At 39.6% G+C, this 27628-nt stretch overlaps 2 protein-coding genes across 4 annotated transcripts; both read left to right on the top strand.

Annotated features, from left to right (window-relative positions):
• Positions 1–47: 47 nt before the first annotated feature.
• LOC105202054 (innexin shaking-B) lies at positions 48–27474 on the top strand. 3 transcript variants are annotated; one of them, XR_005574501.1, is made up of 6 exons: positions 10080–10442; positions 21367–21586; positions 23169–23458; positions 23702–23955; positions 24890–25188; positions 25587–27474. XR_005574501.1 is itself a non-coding variant. In XM_039448007.1 (5 exons), exons 2-5 carry the CDS (start codon positions 10080–10082, stop codon positions 23948–23950), a joined length of 1122 nt encoding a protein of 373 aa, XP_039303941.1. In that variant the 5' UTR covers positions 48–275; positions 8968–10079. The 3 variants fall into 3 exon arrangements, 2 of the variants coding, with proteins under 2 accessions (XP_039303941.1, XP_011168726.1); XM_039448007.1 differs by lacking the exons at positions 24890–25188; positions 25587–27474 and adding an exon at positions 48–275 and having other exon boundaries at positions 8968–10442; positions 23702–23950; XM_011170424.2 differs by having other exon boundaries at positions 24890–27474.
• Positions 15518–17641, top strand: LOC120357512 (innexin shaking-B-like). The gene has a single exon (XM_039448036.1). It carries the CDS (start codon positions 17042–17044, stop codon positions 17612–17614), a length of 573 nt encoding a protein of 190 aa, XP_039303970.1. The 5' UTR covers positions 15518–17041; the 3' UTR covers positions 17615–17641.
• Positions 27475–27628: the final 154 nt, after the last annotated feature.

Raw genomic sequence — 27628 nt, forward strand, 5'->3', positions numbered from 1 at the left:
GCTCGATCGATCGATCGACCTCGACGGAATGCTGGATCGCCGTCGCCGATCGTTCACGGCGGCGTCGCGACGCGCAGCAGCGAGTAGAGTGGTCCCCGTCGGGCCGGATCGCTTGACCGATCTCGGCGAGCGTGACGTCGCGGGCACGTCGAGCGCACGTCGAGCGCACGCGAGTGACAAGCATGTGCGCTGAAGTCGATCTCCGCCTACCTCTCTCTCTCTCTCGTTTTCCCTCTCCGCCCCCGGACGGCCGTTCTCGATTGTCACCGGAAAACGTAGGTCCCTTTAGGTCCCTCTAGGTCGATGGTGCACCTCGGAGAAAAAATCTGTTCGCGTGAGATTATTCGAGATTGCCGACGTACTCGAGAATAAAACTTCCTTCGGTTGCAAGAGATCATTATAGAGATTTTATGCAACGGTATACGCGTATCTAGTCCGCGATAAACGCGCTGATCCTCGCGCGTCACGTTGTTGTCTGAACGATAATACTAGTGTACAACGAAATTGTCACGCTCCCGTCTCACTTATAATTATAATTACGTGATAAGTGACGCGCGCGAGATTCACCGTTCACCGTGCCGTATTCTATACCTCAAGGTGTGACGTTGCGAAATTTCTCTGTCATCGAGAGCATAATATGTAACTTGGAGAAGTATCAATTTCGACACGCTGACACGCGGACACGCGAAAACAATATCGCTATTCGTTTGAGAATTTTATGTTAGGAGAGAGACACCGAGACGCCGGGCCTGCCCAGTTGCACGACGAAAACTGCGCTCGGCGAAATTATGTGGATTTCAATCGCTGATTGCCGCTTTGCGGATATTTTCGGACGACCCTTGTTCGCGATGATGCATTGCTCGCGAACGTGGCAAGCATGCTGGACGGGTGACTCGACCGAGCGCAGCCTCGTCTCGCGTGGATCTCGCACGTTCGGGGCACGTATCGTTCGAAAGGTCTCACATCTCGTGCGAAGCCTCGTGTGCAAATTATCCGCGCGGTCTCCTTTTACAAGAAATCGCCAAGTATTTTGAGAGATTTGGAGAGATAGAGCGCGCGTGCAAGTGAAAGAGTTCTTTCACTTCTTACATTTTCGTTTAGTGGTTTATGATGTATCGATGCAGTACACTCTTTCCTTTCTTTTTTACGATTTTGCGAGTCATATGCGCGAAAGAAATGTCATTATCACTGTTTTACTTCTGTGCTGGGTACATATTACGGAATTGTTCGGGATAGATTTGGATCGGAATTATTTTATTTTTCCTAAAAAAAATGCAATAGAGATCTAGGAAACAATTGAAGAATTCTGATTAGAATCCAAAAAGTTTCCGATACGTACACAGGAAAAACCAATAGTCTTATTTTGAAAATATATTTATTTTCGAAATGTAAAATATTGGAATGAGATTACATATGTACAAAAGCACTTGCATAAAGAAATTTTGTAGCTTCATCAAAAAGAATATATTATATTCTCATTATTCAATAATAATTTTCATGAGTTGAAAAGAAAAAATGTCAAATTGAAAATGATATCTTTAATTAAAATTTTGTAATACCATTATTATCAAAACATAATTATAATGTCTTCTTTAAATGACTATTATATTAAAATAAAAATGTAAAACATATTTTGTTGAAATTTAAATCATCAAATTCGTTAAAAAAAGACTAAATTATAAGCAAGATCATTGTTTAGGAGTATAGAATATAAATTTTGCTTATATATACTAATGATTAAATAGAATATATTTTAATTTGATACTAGTGTTTGATATTGTTTTTTCTGTGTATTCTGTTTTGGCTATTTGACATAATCGAAAAGAGATAATGAATTTAACTTTAGTTAATTTTGAAAAGTGTCACAAATAGGTTCTTTTATCTATTTTTATACTTTATTAAAAAAATAAACGCAAGTTATGATATATGTAGCTATGTGATATATAATACTCTAATAATAATCCGTGTAATAATATCTCCAATTGCCATGCAATTACGTATGTTTCTTCAGTAAACTCGGCAAGATTAGTAAATGTTTAGCTAATAAAAGTTTGAAATATTGACGAGATATTTATATCTTAAATGACATGTGAATACATATGAAATGATTTTGCTCTTAGCAAGATGCCGAAGGATAATTTAAAAAGAATTGATTAGAAAGAAACAATAAATTAATTTACCATACGTAAAAATCCAAAAAATTCGTGGAGAATTGAATACTCATTTAGAGTATTAGATCTTATTTCATTTGGTTATGTTTGAAATTTTTTTTATATTTGCAAAAATATATTTAGTGTGCCTCTTTTATAACAATATTTGAATAAAACAAAACTAGATGTAAAAATATAAAATGTGATTATTATTAATTTCAAGGAAGATCATTTTATATAAAATATCGGGGCACGAATATCCTCGGGTGCTACAAATTTTCGCTATGCCTTTGCGTCTGAATTTATAATTTGTTTCTGCATTGATACTGAAATTTCCGAAGAATAGAACGGGATTTACAATGCGGTCGCAGTGTTGTTCCATTAAATTGCAATTTTAAAATTGCAGAGTTGTATCTACACGCTTCAATTAATCAACACATCTGTGAATCAAATCCATTTTTAATATTCCGAAACACTCGTGAAATTACCGAAAACCGCGAAATAAAATACTGCGAATACCAAGACTTTATTTTCCTTTCGTGTTATTTTTTTCGCTTTCAATATAAACGATATCCTAACATATTAGGACATATCCGTGAGGTATCAACACATATAAATAACGAGAAAAGCTATGCTGGTCGAAAGCAGATCTTTGTGTTTAATAATTTTCCAGATAAATTTCCAGATAAATATTTACAAGATTCCCCAAACTGCTTGCCGCACACTTGTCAGATTTAAAATACAGCTTGTTAAGAAGAATCCAGAAATATATCACCAAAAATTAAATTGCTAATCAATTTAATATCGATGCTTACATTTTTACCATCTCCCCTTATCTCGAAAAAGTGTAAGGAAATTATTGCGAAAAATTTATTTTTTTGTTTTGTTATGCACAACGCGATATACGATATTCTCTTCTCCGTGCTTCTCTGATTGTCGCAGTAAGATATTATGATCGTCGTCACTGCAATTGGAATTGAACCGATTCGAGTACGAGTACGACTACGACTATTCTGCAACCGGAAATGTACCGCTTTCGCGTAAAACGTAACTGCAATGAATGAGTCTCCGACAGCGCTGTAGACCTGCTTTAATAAGAAGTATTATCGTTACGAACGATGGAACATAGAAACAATAACTCGAGTTCATCGCGATCCTTCACCGCGCACGGACGTCTTCAAGCTTTTTCAGTCGTACCTCCCGTTATTTCTTGCCCTCTCACTTATTACCGTTCATTGAATTGCATTCTAATCGAAGTGCGTGCGCGTTTCTCACAGTCGCGGGCCGCGAGTGAAATGATATCTCCAATTCCAATTTGTTTCGTTCAATAAAATTTTCATGTGCTTCCTTCTCTATTTTGTTTAACAACATTATTACATGTAGAAGAATATATTGACGTAGGAAGATTGCGCTAACGTGGGAGACGAGATGGTGCTCGAAAGAGATGAGATACGTTGGAACGTGACGCGATACGAGACACGCGATGTAGACGCTTCTCCACCTTTCTCCACTTTGATACGCTGATCCTCGCCATTGTATCAATTTAAACGGCTCTAAATGTGTCGTGAGTTCCATTTGTCATCGCGGGCATCTCGATTCCGCGCGCGATTAAACGATACGACGCGCCCGGCCGACGCTCAATCCTAATCGAATAACACCGTCCGCGCTTTATTTAAACCTTGCCGCCTAACGCGTTTACTACAAGCGTCAACGTTAATTCACAAAGCCCGATTATGAGATCAAGCGCGAAGCGTTCCTCTATATCGGTCTACTCTCGCGATTGCCTGAGTATCACCTATTACCGGTGATGTATCACTTCCGTTGCTCTTCGCGCGCACCTTCATTAGTAAATATCCATCCGAAGTGCCGTTACAACGTTGTGTAATCGTCAGAACGCGAGTTATACAACTCGAGTATAGTTGAGAATTTTCAAGTACCCCAGAGTACCCCGCAGTCGTACATTAAGCTCGTATTTTTGTACGCGCGGCGAACGTAGACACGCCGGACTAATTTAGGTATTTAGGCTACACGTGTATCGTTCGCAAGAAGAGGGTCATTAAAGCGCCTTGATTGCATTCTGTGCGCAACACGTGTGTGAAACGGTTCTCTTATCGATTACTCTCTAAATCGGAATCAGTGTACTGTTCGCCGAAAGACAGCGAGCAGCTTGATTTCAACGGTATACTTATAACTATATCAATCGGTGATACACGCGCTGTCTTTCAGTGATTTCGATCGGTGTATTATCATTGCGAGTACCGCCCATCTTCCTAAGCGGAATCACCGATGTCCACTTCCACCGATGCAGCTTAACTTTGATCTCGGTTTAACTGACTCTCTATCATTTTCTAGTTCTAAGAATTAGGGAAAAAGATAAAGAGTAAGTTAAACTGAGATCAAAGTTAAGCTGCATTGATGGAAATACACATGAAAGACAGTGAATAATCGCTGATGATCACTGTTATAAGTATAGCACTGCAAATCAAAAAGATTTCCCTGATTCAGATTTAGAGAGTAGATTCCCAAATATTTGATTTTGCGCTTGAATTATTTTCGCAAGCGGCTCGCTGTACTTAAATACCATTTTCTATTTTGTTTTATACAAAAAGTGGCCACATTGCGCGCGCGCGCGCGCGCGCTCGCGTGCGTCTCTAGAAATAAAATTATTTCACGTAATAACACGTTAATAACAGCAGAGTTGGGCGCTTCTCGTCGGATCGTATCTCAGATTTTCTGCAAAGGTTTCTTTTGTAGGGGCAACGCGGCGGATAAAGTCCGGCGAGCGATGCCGGCAATCCGAAAGACTTTGCGCGATTACCATCAGCGCTTTCCGAGGTATGCCTGCAATGGCATCTTAAAGGTATACGGCTAAAAAAGCGGGAATGGCATCGCCATAGTCCATACTTAATACCACTGTAAAGAACGCAGATGATAAACATTCTGAATGAGCTCGGCGGGGGCTAAGGGGGTGCGGGAGCGCATCAAGGCTCGATTTACACCGCGGGGATGTTGATCGCGCCCGCGAATCCCATTCGTGATCCGGTTGCAATCCGATTAAACGTTCTTGGAAATATTTCAATGGGAAACGTCTAGCAGTTACAGTCAATGTCGAGATACGATCCCACGCAATAAACGATTTATTCGATTCACGACTGTACGAAACGATCACATTCCGCTCCAAATATTCCAGCACGGCCATCGATCAAGTTATGATACGATCTCGCGTAGCTAACCATCTTCCGGAAACTCTCCTCCGATTATGATCTTACTATGTCGAGTTATTAGATGGGACAAAGTCGCGCATCGGTGATGAGTCATCGGTTCTGATACGTTGTTTTGGCAATCCGGAGCGCAGCTCGAATCTAAGTTATGGGACCATCTAATTTTGAGAATCGCGATCGAAACCATTCCGTGGCTCAGTGATGATAATCCACCCTAAATCCTGTTTTAGCCATTCAAAGCTTGGCTCGAATCTAAATTGTGGGATCATCTAATTTTTGAAATCGCGATCGGAAGAACCGTCCCGTGGCTCGGTAATCCAGATCCAATTTTTTATCATTTGATTAACCTATGGTTAAACTTAACCCGATGTCTCATCCAACGAATATCAAATTAGGTTAGGTTAGGTTTAACCACAAGTTAATCAGATAATGAAAAATCGGATAGGCACTCGAAAAACATGGGGAAGTCTGTAGCATCTCTCTCTTTCTCTCTCTCTCTCTCTCTCTCTCTCTCTCTCGCTTCGTTTTGCCCTCAGGTATTTCCGAGGAGCGCTCACCCGCTCCGCGTTTGCCGCCGGGCGGTTTCGCCTGTGGCGGCGAAGTGCAGTCGCATGCGTAAACGCTAAAATAGAATAGCGCGCACGTCAAACAGCATTACGGGCCTCCTAATTTCTTGCCTGGCCCGGCTCATTTTCGGCGGTACGTGTGGCGGCAACTAGGTAACTCTGTTGTAACGCGCGCGTACGCCGACATAGGGAAAGGGAGGAGGGGGAGGGAGCCGTATCAAAGCGAATGTGGCCTTTGAAGTGGCCGGTGCGTTAATTGCCGCGGAGTTTTCGATCGTTTCGCTTACCCGAGCCCGCCGGCTCGTGGCATTAATGGGACTCGGGGGAAAAAAAAATTACGAGAGAGACCCCATCGCGCGCCGGTTATAAATAAAGCGGGGGCCCCCTCGAGCATTTCGCCGAGACTTCGCAATCCCCCGTGCTCGTTGTGTATCCGCCGGTACCACTTGTCTCACTTATCATCCGCGATACTCCCTATCGCTCAGCCGCATCTGGAAAAAGTTTCTCCCGACTATACGTTCGCGTCGTATTTACGCCGCGCGTTCGTTGCTCATCTTCGCGAAGTCAAATAAGAAAGGCGGGACTGCGGATATCCGCTTTGGGAAGGGGGACGGGGAAGGGGGGAGGGGGGTTAAGAAAGACGACGCTAATATTCAAGAATTAACTTTATCTGCGTTCACCCATCGCCGTGCAGAGATTAACAGGAAATTGATGGCTAATTGGCAGGACGGAGAGTTGCATAAATTGATATCGGTCCTCACGTTCTGACATCGCTGACTAAAAATACGGAGATAATAATATATGTAAATTAAAATTATTTCTAAATTATTGACGCTCCTAACGCTGATTAATGAGAACGTGTTCGCGTATCGTGAGCCAATCGCGAACGGCTTGTATGGATTCATCGTAGGATCCTACACTTAATACTTTTGCAGATATTAATAGGCGTGTGCGGAATTTATCTTGATTCCCGTGGATTTTTCTTGGAAAGATTTATGTAGCGCCGCGAAGATGACACGCGGAGAGGAACCATCAGGGTTAACCGGAGAATTTACGTTTAGCCTTAAAAAAAGAATTTCATTAATGTCCAACGTGTGGACGTGCGTGTTTCTTTATGTTTCGAAGCGTTCGATAATTTTGGCACGTTTCTCATTTCCATTTCCACGGCTGCCCGCGCGTTAAAACATCGACGGCGCGGCTCGTCCGCGCGCGAGCGAGCGAGCGAGCGAGCGAGCGCGGGAACAAGTGTAAAATGTTTTATTTTCCCTAAAACGTTTCAACTCTAAAATGGTTACGGCGAGCGCATCCTATCTTGGCACGGACCCAACAACACGACTTCACCGAGCCGAAGAAAACCCTTATACTTTCGTAACATCGACAAAAGACCCGTCGCAGCCGTCGCGTATGCACGGTAACGGTATTTCTTCGTCGAGGGAATTGCTTAAAATTTCGCGAATGCAGAGCCCAGAATTTAGGGTCGCCCTGAGGAAGAACGCGCGATAATCTCGCCAGTTCGCGAGCAAATACCGTATATTTCGTATACCGGCGAATACTTTACCTTGAAAGTAATCGGTGACCGACTCGTACTTGATCTTGAAATCGTATGGAAACAAATTGGAAATAACGCAAAACTCACTCGAACGTACGAGAATTTGTTCCTGAATTCGTCGGGCAGAATTAATCCGGCTTTTACGGTGAACGCGTAATCGGATCTTTTCCTCGCGTGATCTAAATTGAATCGTTCTCTACAGAGCGTGAACAGAAGACGAATCGATCCTTTCTGACGGGTCAATTCCAAAGCCTTTTTCCCAGGACAATAAATATTTGCTACGCGCGAAAATGCGCACAAAAGTTACAAAAATTGTCATTAGATTTTAACAGAAGAAAAATCTAATCATAAATATTAATAAAGATCTTTTCTTAACACTAAAAAGTTTTTCCTTGTAATAACACACGTTCTTTTTATAATTAATTTAATTATTTGATAGATATTATTTAATAAATATTTGCTGTATATTTTTGTGAAAATGTGCACAGAAGTCAGAAAAATTATCATTATATTTTAACAGCTTTTGCAAGAGAAAGAATTTAACAATAAACGTTAACAAAGGTTTCTTTTAACACTGAAAAGTTCTTCCTTTTAATAACACACTTTCTACAATAATCAATTTAATTATATTATTTCTTAAATATTTGCTGTGTTGAAAAATGCAAAGAATTAGAAAAAATAGTCATTATATGTATTTTAATAGTTTTTGAGAGAAAAAGGATTTAACAATGTCTTTCCTTGACACTAAGAAGCTCTCTCTTTCAATAATACACGTTCTTTTTATAATAATTACAAGTTTCATTATATTATTTAATAAATATGTGTTTGAAAATGTGCATACGAATAAAAAATATTCTGTATTTTAACAATTTTTGCAACAGAAGGGAATTAATAATAAATATCGGCAAAGGTTTTTTTCTTAATATTGATATATTTCTTTTTATAACAAATGCTCTTCTCGCAATGATTAATTTAATTAAGTTTCCGGATAGAAGACGCGTATCGACGCGATGAGTCGCGAGCGGATATTTTCGTGCGCTTTCTCCGAAATTTTCCGAGACGCGTCAGTATCCGCTCTTTCTTCGCTTTATGAAGGAGGATGCTTCCGAATTGGACGATGACTGCAGGTTTTCGATAAAACTAATCATATCCGCGCTCCCTTTTCTCGATATTCTCAAGAAAAAAAATAAAGGAAAAGAAACGGCGAGGGATTTACGGTGACTTTATTGCGGCATCAAAACGTGAGGCGGGAGACGAAACATGCGAAACCGCGAGAACGAGGCGCGTCGTAAAGATTTTTCGCTCTTTCACGGACACTTTCCAAGAATACCGCGGTACAAATTTTGGTAACCCGCGAAGGACTCTTGCAAACATTTCAAAGCGTGCAATCTTGCGCGGTGGCGGACCGCTTTGTAACTCACTCGCGCGAATGACAGCGGAAACCGTAAAGTGAGAAATTGAATGAAAACTCTTCTTTTTAGAATACCCGAGGGAGAACGTGAGATAAGGTATTTTAAGAGCTCGCATCTCTTCGCTGGCCCGGTCTTCGGAATCGAAAACTCGCGGAGATGCGCGAGATCGACGAATCTGCGCGTGTCACCGTGGCCGACGGTGTCACTCGAATATTTGTGTATTCGAACAGCCAAGATTAGAAACTACGATACGAAAGCGCGAACGAGAATACGAAGAAGAATGCGCGGGAGGACTATTGTCGTAGGAGAAGCGGATTATTCGAAGAGTCCCGTTAGCGCGCCGATCGCAATTCGCGCGATTCGGCAATCGAGGGATCGTCCGTGTGGCAAGCTTTTTCGAAGAAAACGCTCATTCGTCGAATATAAGGCGGAATAGATGCGAAGGAGGAAGCGAGGAAGTACACAGGGACACACAGTCGTGAGACGATTTCCGTACCACGTTTCTTTGCGGGGAGAAATGTGAGACTGGCTGACGTTGTTCAGAAGAATCGAATGCCAAAGATAAACAATAGTCGTTACTTAAGAAGACAGTATTTATTAGGAGTAAGAATAAGATTTAAAGCAGTATAGGCCACAGGCCATAAGAAGATATTTCGCACAGTTTTCGAGCGACCAAAGGATCGACCAAAGATACATGTAGATCTACCAAAGATGCCAGAGTGATCGTCGAAAGGCGATGCATGTAAAATATATGCGACATACACATCTGTTTTTTTGACGATCAAAGGAAGATATTTTCTTGCGAACCGGAAAGGCACCGCAAAGACAATAATTGAAGAAAATGAAGTGATAAAGTGAACCAGATCTCTTTTCGGGAAGCTAGACTAGATAAGAAAATGCACACTTAACATTTTTTTAACTAGATAACCCCATGCGCGTTTTCGGGACTTTCGCTACAAGCTATGGACCCGTGTCGTGCTCGAAAGTGAGAAAGTGGACGAGAAGCGGAATTCTGAATCGATTGAAAAACCATCTTGAAATCGGAAACAGTGGAAGATATAGATGTAGGAAAAGAACGATAGTGCAACGTGGAAGGACGCGGAATTCTGTCTTATTCTGAGGAATCGCCGTGGACCGGCGTAGCCTCTGATCTCTTATTCTGGTATCGTTCTGGTACCAAGATGCTGGACATATTTCGCGGTCTGAAGAGTCTCATAAAAATCTCGCACATCCATATCGACAGCGCCGTCTTCCGCTTGCATTACAGCCTGACTGTGATCCTGCTGATAGCGTTCTCCCTGATTGTCACAACCCGCCAGTACGTCGGCAATCCCATCGACTGCATACACAGCAAAGACCTGCCCGAGGATGTTTTGAACACTTACTGCTGGATACACAGCACCTACACGATAACCGCTGCGTACCATAAGAGAGAAGGCTCAGAGGTGCCCTTTCCCGGCGTCGACAATTCCAGATCATATCCCGAAACCGAGCGAAAAGAGTACAGATACTATCAGTGGGTCTGCTTCATGCTGTTTCTGCAGGTAATCGATTGACCATGATATGTGTTGTTTTTTTTTGTGCAGCTTTGCCAATCGCACACGACCGTTTCTTCGAATTTAATGTTAATTATGTATAAAGGAATTCACATTGCTTGACTAAGGGTGTACAAGACGTTTTTCAAAACATTAAGAAAATTACAGATTGTTTTATATTGCATTTGAAAGTTGCAGAAAAAAGTTGGTGACAATTTTCTATCTGGATAAAAAGTTATTTCAATAAAAAATAGGCATGTGCTCTAATACAAATATAATGAAATAAGAAATAATGAAGAAAATCTGATTTTTTAAATTTAAATAACTTTAAATATTCAAAGTGATTTATGTAAAGTTTCATTGCGATGCAGAAGTCAGTTCTGTAAAATAAAAAAAATTTATTTATTTATTTATAAAATAACTAAACAGACAATCACAATAAAACTTTGTATAAATCATCTTGAATATTTAAAGTACTTACACAAAAGAATTAAGATTTTTTCAATGTTGTAAAAAATAATTTAATTAAATTTTTAGTAACAAATAGAGTAAATAAACTATAAAAATATGTTATTAAATAAAAATATAATCTTAATCGCACAACTTTCATATGTATATAGTTTATTTGAAATTTTAATATTAAACACATTTCAAAATTTTATTTACATTGCAGAGAGTGTACGTCCGATGCATCCTTAATAAAATGGAAATTTAGCGCAAAGAAGATAGATATATGCACATATCTAACAGTTGATCACACAAAAAAATCAATTTTTAAAAAAATGCATAAATGCTTTAATATAAGAATATTTTATGTTTAGAATAGCGCCAAGAATAAATGATCTTCGATTAAGAATAAATTATTCTTAAAACAAAGCGATAAGATATTCTTAATTGAAAACAAATACTTTATTTAAAGAATAGAATCGCACCCGTTCAACATTAAACATGCTTGTATTAGGATCATTATTATTATTATTTTTTTTTTCAATGCGAACTGCTATGGCGGATTCGTTGCACATTTCACTCATTTTGCTTGTGAGTACAGGCGAGCTGAACATTTTACTTATTTTTGAAAGTTTGAATCATATTTTGGAATCATGCTCTGTGAATATAATATTTCACTTACGAAACTATCCGCACTTATTTCATAATCATTGACAGTCTGTTTGAAAATGGGTTTGGTTATTACTAATAAAAATAATGCATTTGGCAGAACTTCTGCCGCAGAAGTGAAAATTACTGGCGTTGCGTTGCGTTTCTTCCACCAATAAAACCAGTAAACGATCCCAAATAATCCGAAAGTTAAATAATAAAGTTAATAACTTTTAACTTAACTTAGTTAATTTTAAATGATTTAATTTGTAACTTTAACTAGTTATTTTTCAAACACACAAACTTTGATTTATTAACTTTTTACCTAAGTTAAAACTATATTTCTGCAATGTTATTACAAGTTCGCGGTAATGTTGAAACGTCTGCAATTTTAAACCTGAAAATCTTTATGATCTTTCGGACTATTTGAGATCTTCACCTATTTCACTGGTGGAAGAAACGAAACGCAACACCAGTAATTTTCACTTTTGCTAACTGCTTTATTTTTACTTGTAATAACCAAACTTATTTTCGAACATAGCACTCAGAGAAAAGTTACGTTCAAATTGATGAAATCGTTTCTTGAACTTGATTGTTTTAAGTTGAAGTGAAAATACCTTTGAGAAAAATTTATTTGACTTCAGAAAATGACGTTATTAGCTTTTTTAAAAGTAAATAAATTATTTGTTTAAATTATTTATTTAATTTAAACAAATAATTATTTAATTCAAAGAAAGTATTGATAGAAATGTAAAAAAATAATTTAGTCGTTCTGGTTTAAAAAATATATTTTCTTTCATTTTAATAAAATTTGAGTTGCACAAGCAAATTGTTTCTTTAATTCTATTAAAAATAACAATCAAAAAATTTCTTCAAGTCATAGAAACTTTTTTTTAACCGTATAGCAATACACGAATTTCTTTGAGTCAAACAAATATTTTTTTACTCAAAGAAACCTTTTTCTGGATGAGGCTGAATTATCTTGATACTGAGATCCACCGGATTGTCATGCACACTGTTGACCGTGAACGCGAAACAAGTGAGCTTTAAGTATAAGTCGAGCGCACTTTTAAATATGTAATTCTTATTCTAAGATTAAATAGCTTGCAAATAATGTGATTGAGCTTGTCGTGAAAACAATATGATATTAGAAATAAGAATAAAATATACTTCGCGCAGATCTATTTATTATTGAAGTAAGTGCAAAACAGTTGTAATTGAAGAGAGCATTTCATACTTAAATGAAAACAAATAGCATTCAAGAATAAAAATATACGTGAATTAGAAATTCATTTTTTTGTGCAATGTAAATGTATATAGTATTAACATGTAACGGATAAAATTTTGGAGATGACTAAATAATAACATTAACGAGGAAAATTTGGTTAAATAATAATGATAACAAGTGCAATTTTGGATGCTCGAATAATAATAACAAGGTGCCGACTGTGAGTGCGGCTAATATTATATATGTATACCGTGGCCGTTATGCAAGTGCGGATATCAAAACATTGCCCGCACGCAAAACCGGCCGCGCTATGCAGAACACATGTAATTCGGAAATCCCATCAAAATTTATACGCGTCTATTTAACGCCAAATGCAATAGTCCGACCCTAACTCATGGCCTTTCGCGAACGTGCAGCGTCGTCGATTAGACAAGTGAAACATCAAGCACCCGCGTTTAGCGTCGAATGTGCGGTTTGCGTACGGGCCATAAAACGTACCGGTGCTTTTAGCGCTGCACTCGTAAGCGCGTTACCCATCCATCAATCCTTTCGTTCGCGACTCGGGCTCGCTCCGCGAGCGACCGGCACGTTGCTCGTTCGAAGGCTTACCATCTAGTCCATTGCCAAGAAAGAAACCTTAAGTATAACAATGCACTAAACTTCGTCATTCAGGGTTACTCGTGGCAGTCGCCTTGTGCGCTCGATCAAACACGATTACGATCGGGGGCGATCGCCCTTTCAGCCTCTCCCAGATAGTTACGGTTGCGTAATTGGCGTCCATACGTTTATTACACCACGCCGTGTATAAATTATACAATTTACGCAACTTGAAAGCATATATAAATGAGCTTTGGCAGTGATGTGAAATGCGCATACTATTTCGACGAAATGTACAACTTGTCGGCACTCGCTGTCGCATCGAGAGGCGAAAAGCATTTTTAGTGCGAAATCAAGTGTCGAACACTTGATGTCGCCTATCGCGGCTGATGATTATTTCAACCGGCAGTGAAAGAAACGGGGAGATCGTTATATAGGAAGTTTGGGTGAAGGCGGGTTAATGGCGCGCGGCGCGGACACCTGAAATAGCGATCCGTAGTATTTTCCTTGTGCTCTCGCGCGTTTCTTTCATGCTACTCGCATTGATGTCTCAAAATAAACTCAGTTGACGACAGCCTATCCCTCTACGAAAGTTCTCTTTCTATTTCCTCGTCTCCCTTCGTCGTGTGTTTTTTCGTCCGGCGTCTTAAAGCAAACTGTACAGTTTACAGCGAGTAGTCGCCGCTTTTTTACTGATGTATTCCCTTTCGCCGATATATCTTCTCACATTTCTATAATTATCGTTGAGCTAATTTCGCCGTTTACCGAACAATCAGCTCTGTATATGTATTTTGTCTGCCTTTCGTGCCCTTCGTCGTTTACATTGCATAATGCGTAAACGATGTCACTTTAATCTGCTACGATAAAGAAATTTCTCTAATAAATATAATCAATTTATCCTTTTAATCCTTTTTGCTTAGTGTTTTCTAGCAGAAAGAGGTACTTTTTTTTCTTCGGCGTAATTTATTTCTTCTTATATTTTATTTATTATATTTATTAAAGAAATTTCTCTAATAAAAATACAATCAATTTATTAGAGAAATTTCTTTTAAATCGTAAATTATCGAAAATACTAAAAATATCAGAAGAAATAGAATTACGCAGAAAAAAGAGCACATCTTTCTCGGAATACTAAGCAAAAAGGGGACATTAACATTCTTCTCAGTTTCTCTGGTTAAATAATCGCGTTAATGACTGCAAGATTACGTGAAATTTCCGCGAGTAAAGCGGCCGACGAAGAGAATGGTTTTAATGAGCACCCCATCGGCAGATCTTGGTTCTTAATAAGAGCACGAATGTCTTATCTCGATTTCGTCGTCCTTTTATCCCTCCCCATTTTCTCCGGTGGCCGGAGGGAGCTGAGGGGGTGTAACGACAAATACGGCTTCGTAAGTGTTCATTTCTATTCGACGGAACGTTCCTTTACCGCGCGGTAATGGCGCGATTAATTTCGTTGCCCGGAATACGTGCGCGCCGCACTCGTAACGCGGTCGATTAAGCGATACATTTTCGATGATGGAGCTCGTCGAAACGCCTTTACGCTTCCGCTCCCCCCTTCCTCCTTGTCCGCGATACAATTAGAGCGATGATATTGTTATATTACAGGAAAAATCTCGTTAGTTTCACTTACGATAATGTAACCGTCGCGTCATGTAACGTAACGAGGAAAGATGAAAGGATTTTAGGGAACGCGCGAATCCCACAATCTCACAGCCGTTAATTATTTCACTCGGGTAATTCCTTTCTTGCTCGCGGACGAAAATAGATCTCTCCCCCCGACACGTTATCGGATGCGAATTCAGTGACACGCAAAGTTTGGTTCAAATACCCCCTGTATTGTAAACGTTTACGCGTCGTCGGCATAACGTCAATCAACGTGTATGCTTCATAGTGCATCAAAATCTCCCTTCCGTCTTAATTTTGACCTTCGACAGCGTCATCGGTGTAATATATACCGATGACGTTACCGGGCTCCATTAATATTCATAAGTCTGTCATAGATGATTTGGGATGCGCAGGATCTTGTTATAATATTAGACCTCATTGGCTCGTTTCAAACTTATTCGCAATAAAATAAGGTCGAAAGCTGTCTACTACACTGAGAAAAATGTCCGGAGAATAACGATCGGATTATCCCATTGAAACGTAACAAACGGATATTTCCGACTATTTAGATCGGGAAAATGGATGGGATAATCCGTTTAAAAAGTGACGGATAGTTATTTTTTAAACAGATTATCCGTTTATTTCCGCATCACATTCCAATCTAAATAATCAGAAATATCCGTTTGTTAGTTTTTAAATGGGATAATCCGATCGTTATTCTCCGAACATTTTTCTCAGCGTACTTACGTAGTGAAAATCCAATGTTTCGCGAACTATTTTATATACTACGTCGGAGGGTATGTGGCATTATTATCAGATTACGGATAATAAACTTTGATGTTTCGTCGATCAACCTTTGGCTGTTAATCATGCTGACCCAGACACTTGCAAGATAATGCAAGTTATGTGTTTAGTATCGAGGTCAAGGGATGCCTCTCAAGTCCGGTTAGTCTTCTAACAGCTTGTATCCGAGACTCACGTGCGTGTTTCTACATCCATTTATCGTCTTTAATTTTTTCCCTCCGTAACCGTTTTGCGACCCGTCGAAGCTTCCGATTAAATTTCACCGCGGAATAAAGTGGAAGCGAGTGCATTGGTGTATTAACGACAGTGATAAAAACTTAGAAAAAAGTATACGAAAAGACGGAGCGAGAAATGTGCGAGAAGTATAAACAACGGCCTTCTCCATCAAAGATCGTTAAATTAAATGCTGGATAAATAGTGCTCGTGTGTTTATAGTTTTCGTGATCCTGTGTTTATGAAGAAACAATTGTGCAATTTTACGTGCAAGGCATTTTAGATACACAATGTAAGAAAGAAAACGTGGCAAAAATAATTGTATCGTTTCGATACTTGCGAAGAAGATGGAAATTGATATGTAAGAGAAAGAAAGAGAGAAAGAGTCAGCGTTAATACTCGAAGAGAGGTATTGCGTCCAAATATGGAAGACAAAAAAATAAGAGACGAGAGGACCGAAGTGAGAAGAATAAATAAAGGGAGAAAAGCAAATTAAAGAGAAGCCAAGAAAGCAAACAGTACCGTGTGATTTTTACGACAGTTTATATGTCCACAAAATGCATACGGTGTACACTCCGCCTGCGGCCTAATCTCAAGACTTATAGAAGGCAAGCGAAGAGAAACTACGCGGGTGGTCCACTTTACGGTTGTAATTGCGCTCTTACAACGATTTATTCGCCATCTATTTTCGGCATTTCAATAAAAGCAATAATCCGCAGTCTTGCCTCCTTCATGATGAAACGGAAGTTTGAACTCGACAAATTGACTCGCAAGTAAAATTAAAATTCCCATCGTCAAGGTGCGAGGAAAATGTAAATTCGTGCGAAAGATTATACTTTTACTCGTTATTAAAATGTTCAAATGCGCAAGAATATACCGGGTTAACATCGTGCCCGTCGCAGTTGGTTCAAAGGATTTCCAGTAGAGTCGAGATTGCTTTGTGCAAAAATAGAGTCAGCTCGTTGGCGGAAGAAAACGACGAAGAGGACGACGAAAGGACACGGAGGCGTGAGGAATTGCCAGACGACTCGTGCAAAGTCACTCCCCCGGTCTATATCTGTTTAACATGCCGCTGATGCTCAAAATGATCGATCTGTTCGGCTCGATTCGATCGCTCTTCAAGGTGCACAGGATCGCCGAGGACTCGATGATATTTCGGTTGCATTATCGCGCCACGGTGGCGTTGCTGCTGACCGGTTGCCTCACCCTCGCTTGCAAAAGTATCTCCGGCTCGCCGATACACTGCGAAGCCACCGTGGCCGTGGACAAGGTCGTCCTGGAGTCCTTCTGCTGGCTTCACACCACGTACAGCGTGGTACGCGCGTTCAACCTGAGCATCGGCCAGGCCGTGCCTTACCCCGGGGTGTCGAACACGAAGGGCGAGGGAGGGCATGGCCATACACCCCACCCGTTGATCAAGCAGCACAAATACTATCAGTGGGTTATCTTCCTCTTGCTACTGCAAGTAAGAAGCGACGGCCTTTTCTCACCTTTCGTATTTAGCTCTAGCGATCTTGCCTTACACCCACCTTTCTTATTCTTCATTTCTTTAGCTCTTTCTTTATTTTTATATCACATTTTTATATTATATTTTATTCAATTATTATATTTTATCTTGTCGCTATGCTCGTCTCCGTGATAAATGTGTCAACAACTTTAGATTAGAAAATATTGGGAATTTTGAAAATAAATATTATTTTTCGTGTTCATTTTTATGTATCATTATTTTCGCGACCCTTTAAATAAGATTAAAATTGAAATCTTCGGTCTGCTTTTGACTTTATGTGAAAAAGTGGCAAGTTATTTAAATAGCGAAACATGCGAAAGCCATCGAATGCTCATATCTAAATTAAGATAGTTCAGAAATTGCAGGTCCTGACTCAGTATCGATGAGCAATATGCGACCGGCAAATGCGTGTATTCGTTTATCCGTGATTGATAATCCTTGTTCATAACGTCAATACATAAATACAGGTTACAGATAGTTCTACCTTTAAAATGCATATGTACCTTCGATGCTATCTTTGATCGTACCTCCGCCTTCCATACCTTAAGCATTACTCGTCTTCGCGCACGTACAATATCGTTCTTTTTCTCGAGTCGCTATCCTCTATTTATACGTCCGATGTTCCTACAATTCTCTCCCTCTTTGATTAATCGCGCATCCGCCTTTTGTTTTACAATTGATTGCTGCGTATCCGAATGTGTCTTCTAAACGTTTGACGCAAAACATCTATAACGTCACATATCGCTAATAAATTGATTTACAAAACGCACCATTAGCACGATTAACGTTTAATACAATTGGAAATGCGACGTAGAAAATGCGCTTTCAAAAAAATCTTTTAGTTTTATGAAGCTTTTATATCTCTCAAAATTAGTTATGCTTTACAAAAATGTCTTATTTACGCGATAATAATGTACAGAATGAATGCTTAGAAGGAAAAAAAATTTATAGCTTTTTTCCATAAATAAGTAATTTTCGATAATAATAAAATAAATATAGCAATGCATTTTACAGTAATGCATTTTAATGAAAGCATGATTTCATTAAATTCAGTAAAATATAACGTTTTCTAAGAATTTGTATATTTTGATGTTTATACATCACGCGAAGAGTCGTTTATTAAATACGCGGAGATATTTATATTTACTATTTATATTTAGAAGCTTCCTAATTAAGATTTTACGTTAAGCATATTTTTATACACACGTTAAAAATAGCAAGAAGTACACTTTGTTGTCCGCTCTTCCACCTTTTTCGTCTTTCTTTTCTAGAAGGCCTTCAAGCTCTTTCGCCTTGTTTAGCTAAATTTATTCGGGGCTAACGTGACACGTAGATGCTACGGCCGGGAATTGCAAAACATATACACGATTCCTTCTTTTCAAACGAGTATTATTCACACACATTACACACACACACACACACACACACACACACATGTACCTTTTTTATCTACTATATAAAAGCAGATCTGTTGAGCTACAACCTATTTCATAAATTTTTCTCAATTTTGCCTTATTCTTCAAATTTTTTGGAGTGGAATCTCGTTCTAAAGGAATGAAACTTCAGCCAGTCTTGAACAAGAGTAGCTAAATCTTTATTTTTTAGAATGAGATTCCACTTAAAAAATTTAGGTCGTCTAATTTGGTCTAATTCTGAAAAGGTCTTCCAAAAATTGATACAAAACGGCTTTTAACAAATCTATTCTTATAACAATTCCGTCATCCCTCTACAAAACCAGTTTCATTAAAAAATAAAGATATACTTTAATAAAAGCATATCTCTAGAATTCTCAAATTCAGATTTAACCTGCTCGTTTCTCTATAACGAGTATTGCATGATTTATTAGAGGTCTGTGGAATATATAATTGATTACGACGTTATTTTATTTTACTTCATATATTATATAAAGAGTAAAATAATAATAAATGCGCGTAATCATCGATGTGTAAGCCCATTTGCATGTCTGAAGGAATTTATGCAAATCTACAAGTTTTGAACATTGAAAGAGAGATATAAATGTCCTTCCAGCGGGGCAGCGAATGTAGTCACGTTCGATCCTGGTTGGCAAGGGAAGTGAGAGGAAGAGAGCAGTACAGATCTATTTTCGGTCACGCATTTTCCTTTTCTCTTTACAACGCAGGCGTTCTCCCGCGATAACGCTAAAAGCTGCGAATCGTACAATCGGTCTGACACATGCGTTTATTTTACGTTTCTTCGTAATCTTGTCAAGAGCGAGGTCGGACCACCCATTATGAAGAATCCTGTCGCCGATACGTAAACCAAACGCTAAATAGTACGCTGAGATTATTAAAAACGTTATATAACGTTATATTTTTTCTTACATTATTTAATTTTTTTAACGAAAAATTTACGAGAAAGGAGTTTGATTTATTGTCAATGGCCGCGACTTTTGTGACTTTGATATTTATATAAGTCTTAATTATCTGAAGTATCTTTTTATAAGCTCAGTATTTTAAAACACGCCGTAAATAAAATATCATCCGTACGTAATTCTACTCCGAAGATTTTACCAACAATAAGCTGTACTCTTAATAGAGATTTTATTTGGAACATGGAATTTACGCAATCTCACGAGATTATTATTGTACCAGAAGGCGCTTAATATTCTCCGCAATAAGATTTTACCGTCATTTCGCACATTTGTCCCCAAGCCAAAATAATAGGTCGTTTCTGTGCTTCTCAGAAACAATGTGACTCGTCGGATAAAAGCGTACGTTTTGGGTAAGCCATTAAAGTTCCGACGCACGTCTTAAGCACGTACTTTCATTAACAATCATCCGGGCCTTCCGTAAATTGCAATTTAGCTTGAATTTTCTGAACGCTCGCCAACACGTCGTAAGGGGGTAACGCGCGACGAGCGTACGTATCTATATTCGATCGCGTACTACGGCAAGCACGACCCGAGGCCCCTGGCGATAAGCCAGAAAGCTTTATATACCGTGAGAAAGGGTTTACTCCCACATCGTGGTCTCGATAAGTGCATTGACATCGCCTCGGAAATTCTAATGTGAGATAAGATTGCCTCGATTCAATTAGCTTGGATTATCACCCCAGGCGTGACTACTAACACCTGTCACGTATTCTGAGATACGAGTACTATCGATTAAAAATATTACAGGAACTTAATAAAATATTAACGGCAAAGATCGCGAGATAAAACTTGACGATAGCACCGACTTGGAGCTTCCGACAGCCCATATATATTACGTAATATGTATTAAGTGTTCATTGCACTATTATTAAGCGTTAACTTTTAGTTTGTAAGAGTAACGTCGGGCTATTAAAAAGGGTTCCAGCGAAATGACGTAAGTTAGCTAACCGTCATTCAATTTTGTTATATTGATGAAATTTTACAATTAGGGGCACATCAAATGAAATAGCGAACAGTTTAATATTGAACAGGGAACGTTTCATACGTTTTCCTTATTCAACATATTGTTCTTTGTTTTCTGTTCCCTATTCCCTATTCCATTTATTGCGCGACCCTTTACCTAGTACGTAGTAATGGTCAGTATGCAATTTCGTACAACATAGATACCCAATCGTGATAAACGATACGATGCGAAATAATTAAGCGCGGGAGATATTTCTCATCTTTCGAAAGGGAGTACGGCCCAACAGTTTTTACGCTAAAAACTCGTAAAATAGAATGTCGTTCGCACGAACGTGCGAGCGGTGCGCGCATTGTTCTAATCAGCACCTATCGGGCGCGAAAAACAATTAATGATAACTCCTTTCGCGTGCTATCGCGGTCAGTTATGCGCTAGTAAGTAGATCCGCCTCCCACAGAACTTCCCGTAATACTAGTATATCGACGATTGGCCGATTCGTCGGTATTTATTCACTCGGCACTTTGCTCGCAGGCGATCCTCTTCTATACTCCGCGCTGGCTCTGGAAGGGCTGGGAGGGTGGCAAGATTCATGCCCTTATGATGGATCTCGACATCGGGCTCTGCTCCGAGGTGGAGAAAAAGCAAAAGAAGAAAATGCTGCTCGACTACCTCTGGGAGAACCTTCGCTTTCACAATTGGTGGGCTTACAGGTACTACCTATGCGAGGTCCTCGCGCTGGTGAATGTGGTCGGTGAGTAGCCTACACTCCTCTTTTTTTTTTCGGTCCGCGCCGAACTCGAGTCCTCCGTCAATGTTTGAGCTCCTCGATCAACAACGCACGTCCCCGTCGTGATGTCATAGCACGAACACAAATTCCGGAATTTGCAGACCCGTTAGGCAACGAACGTCACCGCGTATCTTCCGTTTACGATCGATAAACATAAACCAGTTATGCGCTTAAGAATGGTATTTAAAACGTTTTCCTTTCGCTACTGAAGAGGCGCTTATGCCAGTGTAGCTGAAGATTAAGAATTAAGACAAGAAACAATCGACTACAGCTGTTTGCTATTATTTCACGCCGCTACATGTTGACTAATGTCTAAAAATATATATATTCTATTTTTTTTTCTTGCTTCGTCAATAATTTCAGAAAAGCAAATAAAATAAATCGAATAAAATGGTTATATATGTCCAAATACTAGTCTCGTCTGAATTGTTATCATTCAAACTACACCACATAAACTTTTGGAGAATAGAGAAATGTTCATGTAAATCTTGACTTCCGTGCACTCTAATCTCGAAATTCGTGCAAGCAGTTATATACATCTAAATATTTAAACATGACATAAAAGTTAAATGTTGCGTAAACGCAAAGAATTTTAATCATATTACGAACTTTCAAGATTGCACGACGTGCAATGATATAATTGTTTTCATAGCGAGGACATATCAAAGACGATGGAATTCCACACTCTAGATTGGTCTCGTCCGTGTTAATTTTACAAACGCGCTGTAAGAAAAAGGAAGGCCGAATAATGAGCGGTGAATGAATGAATGATTCACGGTAAAAGTTGGCAGCGATACAGCTGGCCAACCGCTTGCGAACTACCCGATTTGCCATGAGATAGCTCGTCAATTTTATCCGATGTCTATTGCGTTTCAATTACAGGCATTACAGTGTAATATGACTATCAAAATAAACGTGTACGAGAATATAATCGTTCGCATATATGAATCAATCAACTACAAACACTATGAACACATATATATATATATATATATATATATATACATATTATATAATTTGATTAAATGTAAAGTCATCATATTCAATATATTTTAAAGCGTAGATACGATTGATCTAAAACGACTATTTATTACTTTCGCTCGGCTTAGATTTTAAATTTGTAAATTTTATTTCTTAAGTTTTAATATATATACATATACAACTTCGAGACAGTTGCTTATAAAAACTATTTAACGTACATCGATCAAAGGATTAATTTAATCCCAATTTGAATAATTAAAAAATTAATTAATCGCCTTTTTAAGAGATATTTCTATACAAAATTAAAAACAATTTTTTAATTCACTTTAGCATTTAAACATATATATGTTCAAATGAAATAAAAAAATTGTTTTTAAATATTGTATAGAAATATCTCTTAAAAAGGAGATTAATTAATTTTTTAATTGTTCAAATTGGGATTAAATTAATCCTTTGATCAATGTAAGTTAAATAATTTTTATAAGCAATTATCTCGTAATTGTTTTGAGAGTAAAGCAGACAAAGAATTATGGAAAATTGTAAAGCAACGAGCACATTGTCGCAGGTCAGATGTTTCTGATGAACCGTTTCTTCGACGGGGCCTTCTTGACCTTTGGCATCGACGTACTCAGATTCCTCGAGTCCGATCAAGAGGATCGAGTGGATCCAATGATTTATGTCTTTCCACGAATGACCAAATGCACCTTCTACAAGTACGGCGTCAGCGGAGAGGTCGAGAGACATGACGCCGTCTGTATACTGCCTCTGAACGTCGTGAACGAGAAGATCTATGTCTTTCTGTGGTTCTGGTTCCTTTTCCTCGGCGTGCTCAGTTTCTTTACGGTTTTATATAGGGTCAGTAATCCCGGAAAAAGTAACATTGGTATTTTATATTTTATAAATAACATCCGCGACAGAAAAATACAATTTTCCTGTCGCAATCGATACTTCTTATTTAAGCGCGTCCCTAACTAACTTTTCCATTTTTTAGTGCTTCCGTTACATCTTTCCATTACATTTATTACATAATTGTAATCGATGTGTAATGCAATTAATTCTTCTTTCTTCTTGCAACGTAACGTATTACTTGTCCCGCAGATCCTAATAATATTTTCGCCACGCACGAGGGTCTACCTGTTGCGAATGAGGTTTCGTTTGGTACGGAGGGACGCGGTGGAGACCATAGTGCGTCGCAGTAAAGTTGGCGATTGGTTTCTCCTCTACATGCTGGGCGAGAATTTGGACACCGTGATATACAGAGACGTGATGCACGAATTGGCGAACAAGCTCGCCTCGAGGCATCACCACGGCGTATCGGGAGTGAAGAGCGAGCTTCAAGAAGCCTGATCGAGGTGAGCGTCTCCCCTTGTTCTCGTTCGCGCTCGCGTAGGTGTCCGTTGAATAACTCGCTCTTTATGACACTGGCATTCAGAAACATATTGAATTCTTGAGGGATCGTCGGCGTGCATTCGCGCCGATCGCCTACGTGATATACGTGCTTGGATAGCTTCGTTCGTAACACGACGCCGTGTTAGGCGGATTTGCTTCTATCACCGACATTATCTGAACCGTGATATTACAACGTGACCGGTATCACGCTCGCAAAAATCTTCATTTCATATAGAAGTACTCTGCAAACGCATACTGCGATATTCTTGTCATGTACAAAGTAAGCAGTAATTTTTTTTCTTCAAGAAAATAGAATATGTGTTTCACAATTCCGCCACTGCTCTTGAACATTTTATACATATGAACTTTAATAGACGGGAGTAAGCCACGCTCCAAATAGATATTTGAATTCGAAGGAAACGTGCATTAGTATGACTTATCTTATTACCAATTATTTCTATGCATTTGCTTCGCGGATTTTTATTTCACATAGAATATATGATCAGAAATTTATGAAAGAATCCAACGGGAAAATTGCGAAAAAAATATTCCAGTTCACACTCTCTGGATATTTCCAGATATTACTGAAATATGTCCACTTGAAAAACTTCCAGCGTGCGCGAGTTCCCACCCAAAGTGATTTCGCATTGAAAGAAGCGCGCCATCAGCATTGTTTAGCAACGTAACGGCAAGTATCTCGGAACGATCTGCGCGGCCGCCTCGTAAGGAAAATGATGCGCGTCAGGCACGTGCGCGCTCCACGATTTCACCTGCCATAACTAAGCAGCGGCCAGAGACGCGTGTCCCGGCGCGATGTCCATAGATCAATTGAGCGTGTCCGATGCAATCTACGCAATCGCTTCATGCGCGCCATGAGTCGGACGATTATTGTTGCAGGTTGCCTCGGAGGGTCGGCACGTACGAATCGCCGCTGCCGCTGCCGCAGTCCTGCCCTCGCCCATCTGTATCGCGCGGTCGTCGACGCGTCCGGGAACGAGGACGCGGGACGTGCGATCGTAGCCGGAGCCTGAGAAGACGACGGGCCGGCGACGGGTCCTCTTCCTTGAGGATCCGCGGCTCCGGTCTCGCCAAGAGACGCGTTTTTCCCTTCCGCCGACTATTGCTCGTCGAACTCGAAGCGATGCGACAGCGATAGCTAGATGCCGAAGATGCGTTCGCGGAGATAACGATTTGCGGTGAGAAAGGGAAAGAGAGAAAGAGAGGAAGAGAAAGAGACGCGCGCGCTTTCGCTAGTCATTCTCAATAATCGGAAACTGACGCAGTTTCGGCGAGTTCAGCGATCTCGAGGCGCAGACACAAGCAAAAATATTTAGAGAAGAGAGTAGAGGTGCCAACTGTGTGCTTTCGACATTTTCAAATTAAGCATTTAAGTTTTACGCGTTAGGGTCGTTATATATTTTTAGATTTATATGCGCATTCCAGTATAGTATGAACACAAACGGGTGTAGACGACATCGCATGCACGTATCTGTATTTTTTGTATTTTTCCGAAAAGAGGGAAGATCGCACCGCGGTGTCTCCTTGTATGTTTTCTTGTCCCATCTCACGTACTCACTTTCTTCTCTACTTGTAGAAAACGTAAGCGCAGCGGCGAAAGGTGCATTCGGCCGCGTCTTGCAGCACGGAGAACCGAACTCGTCGAAATTGCATACCGGTTCCAGTCCCCGGTCGCAGTCGGGCGGATCCAGCTGCGGCGCGGTGCGGCGGCGAGGCGGCGGCGGCCTGCGAACGAAAAGACAGAGACACGCGCGGCAGCGCGTGTGCGAGCGATGGAAAGGACCAAAACTATATCGTTGGCGTTGCCGCACTCGGCAGGAGATGCGTCGTCCCTAGATAGCGACACTCGTTAAAAGACACTTCGGGAACGGCGGCAACGGCGGCGCGGCGGCGGCGGCGGCGCGGGTCGTCGAACGGATATCGCACCGGCCGATCGTCGAGGGTGTAACGCCGGCCAAAGAATTCTTCGTGCCTTCGTATTACTCCCGCGTCGCCGAAAGACAAGATCGCGAAAGAGTGCCAGAGATCGAATGTATCGTCGCACGGAATATCTTGTTTTTGGCGTAGCTGAAAATTTGGCCTCGCCACATTAAAGAGTACCTTCAGAACCAGAGACTGAAGAATTGAGAAACAACGAATTCCTCGAGGAAAATACAATTGTAAGCTTCTTATGAATTATGTATCTATGTGACAGCTGATTCTATCACTTTTCCCTATTGTCACATTAAAAAATGATTTCAAAAGCGCGGCAGATGAGAAATCGAGGAACAATGAGTTCCTCGGGGAAAATAGAAATATAAGCTTTTCATGAACTATTTTGTTACGTGACAGCTGATTCTTATCATTTTTTTCCCCATTGTCACATTGAAAAGATGCTTTCAGAACCGGCGAATGAGAAATCGAGAAACAATGAGTTCCTCGGGGAGAAAATAGAAATATGAATTTTTATGAATTACATTACATAACAGCTGATTCTATCGTTTTTCCTTATTGTCACATTAAAGAATGTCCTCAGAGCTTTTTATGAATTATTTTGCTATAGGACAGCTGATTCTATCGTTTTTCCCTGTTGTCACATTAAAAAATTTTCAGAACTAGCAGCTGAAAAATCAATGAGTTCCTCGGGGAGAAAATAAAATAAAATTTTTTTATAAATTATATCCTTAAATGACACAACTGATTCTATCGTTTCTCTTTATTGTCACGCGAAGGGGTGTGCCTAAGAAGAATTAAAGTATGTTCCGTGTGCCGATATACTCAGATGTTTGTAAGTTAGCTCTAGGCTATAGAGAGCATCCAGGAAATGCTAAATGGACGCTGCGTATAATTGTATCGAACTGTTTTAACATTTTGATCGTGCCGTGTTTCGCAAGTATAAGTACTAGGTAAAGGAAATACGAAGGGGGGAGGAAATTAATCGTTTTAAAGATCATTGTGTAGCTGTATTTCGGGCAACGTTACGACGATCTCTTTTAATGGAAAGTTTGGATTGTGCCTTTGAAGAAAGATTCTTCTATTCGATCCATTAATGCAATAACGTAATATGTAGTCTAGTCATTATACTCTACGTCTACGTAATTATCGATCGCGAGTTCATTCATTGATACGGACACACTGCCACCGATCGGTACGATCGATTTTATTGTATCTGTCTTCGTTCTATTTAAATGAAGATAGCGCCCAAAATAAAGGTACGTTACCTTGAAACTTTAAGAGTTGTTAATTTTGTGATACTGATTAACGATTCCGAAATGCTATCACGTTATTTATAAGTATATCATGTTATTTAATTTCTTTTGACGTCTGCAGTTTATAAAACTTTCGTCGATGACAATGTCGAACTCTAAGTGAATATTTTAATGGTACGCTACATTCACGAACAGCTTAAAAGCCTTGGTTATTTTCATTTAATCAATAAACAAAGATTTTTTTTCTGGAAATGAAGAAACTTTTCATTTGGCTTACCAATTTGTGTTCATACATTTTATTTCCCTTTCTTAATTATTAAGAGCATTAATCACACCGTTATTCTTAACAAAATATTTATCATTAATATTTATCACGAGAGAGAAAGCTATAATTAATTGCATCACTTTAGCTTGCGATGTACATCAACAC

Source organism: Solenopsis invicta, chromosome 1 (genome assembly GCF_016802725.1).
Source record: "Solenopsis invicta isolate M01_SB chromosome 1, UNIL_Sinv_3.0, whole genome shotgun sequence".
Lineage (NCBI taxonomy): Eukaryota > Metazoa > Arthropoda > Insecta > Hymenoptera > Formicidae > Solenopsis > Solenopsis invicta.

What these genes read in the sequence shown, in the direction of transcription:
- LOC120357512 (XM_039448036.1), top strand. Translation starts at nt 17,042, where the DNA reads ATGCCGCTGATGCTCAAAATGATCGATCTGTTCGGCTCGATTCGATCG.
- LOC105202054 (XM_039448007.1), top strand. Translation starts at nt 10,080, where the DNA reads ATGCTGGACATATTTCGCGGTCTGAAGAGTCTCATAAAAATCTCGCAC. An exon ending in GCTTCATGCTGTTTCTGCAG is followed by an intron (nt 10,443 to 21,366) that starts GTAATCGATTGA and finishes CTTTGCTCGCAG; the next exon opens with GCGATCCTCTTCTATACTCC. An exon ending in TCTTTACGGTTTTATATAGG is followed by an intron (nt 23,459 to 23,701) that starts GTCAGTAATCCC and finishes CTTGTCCCGCAG; the next exon opens with ATCCTAATAATATTTTCGCC.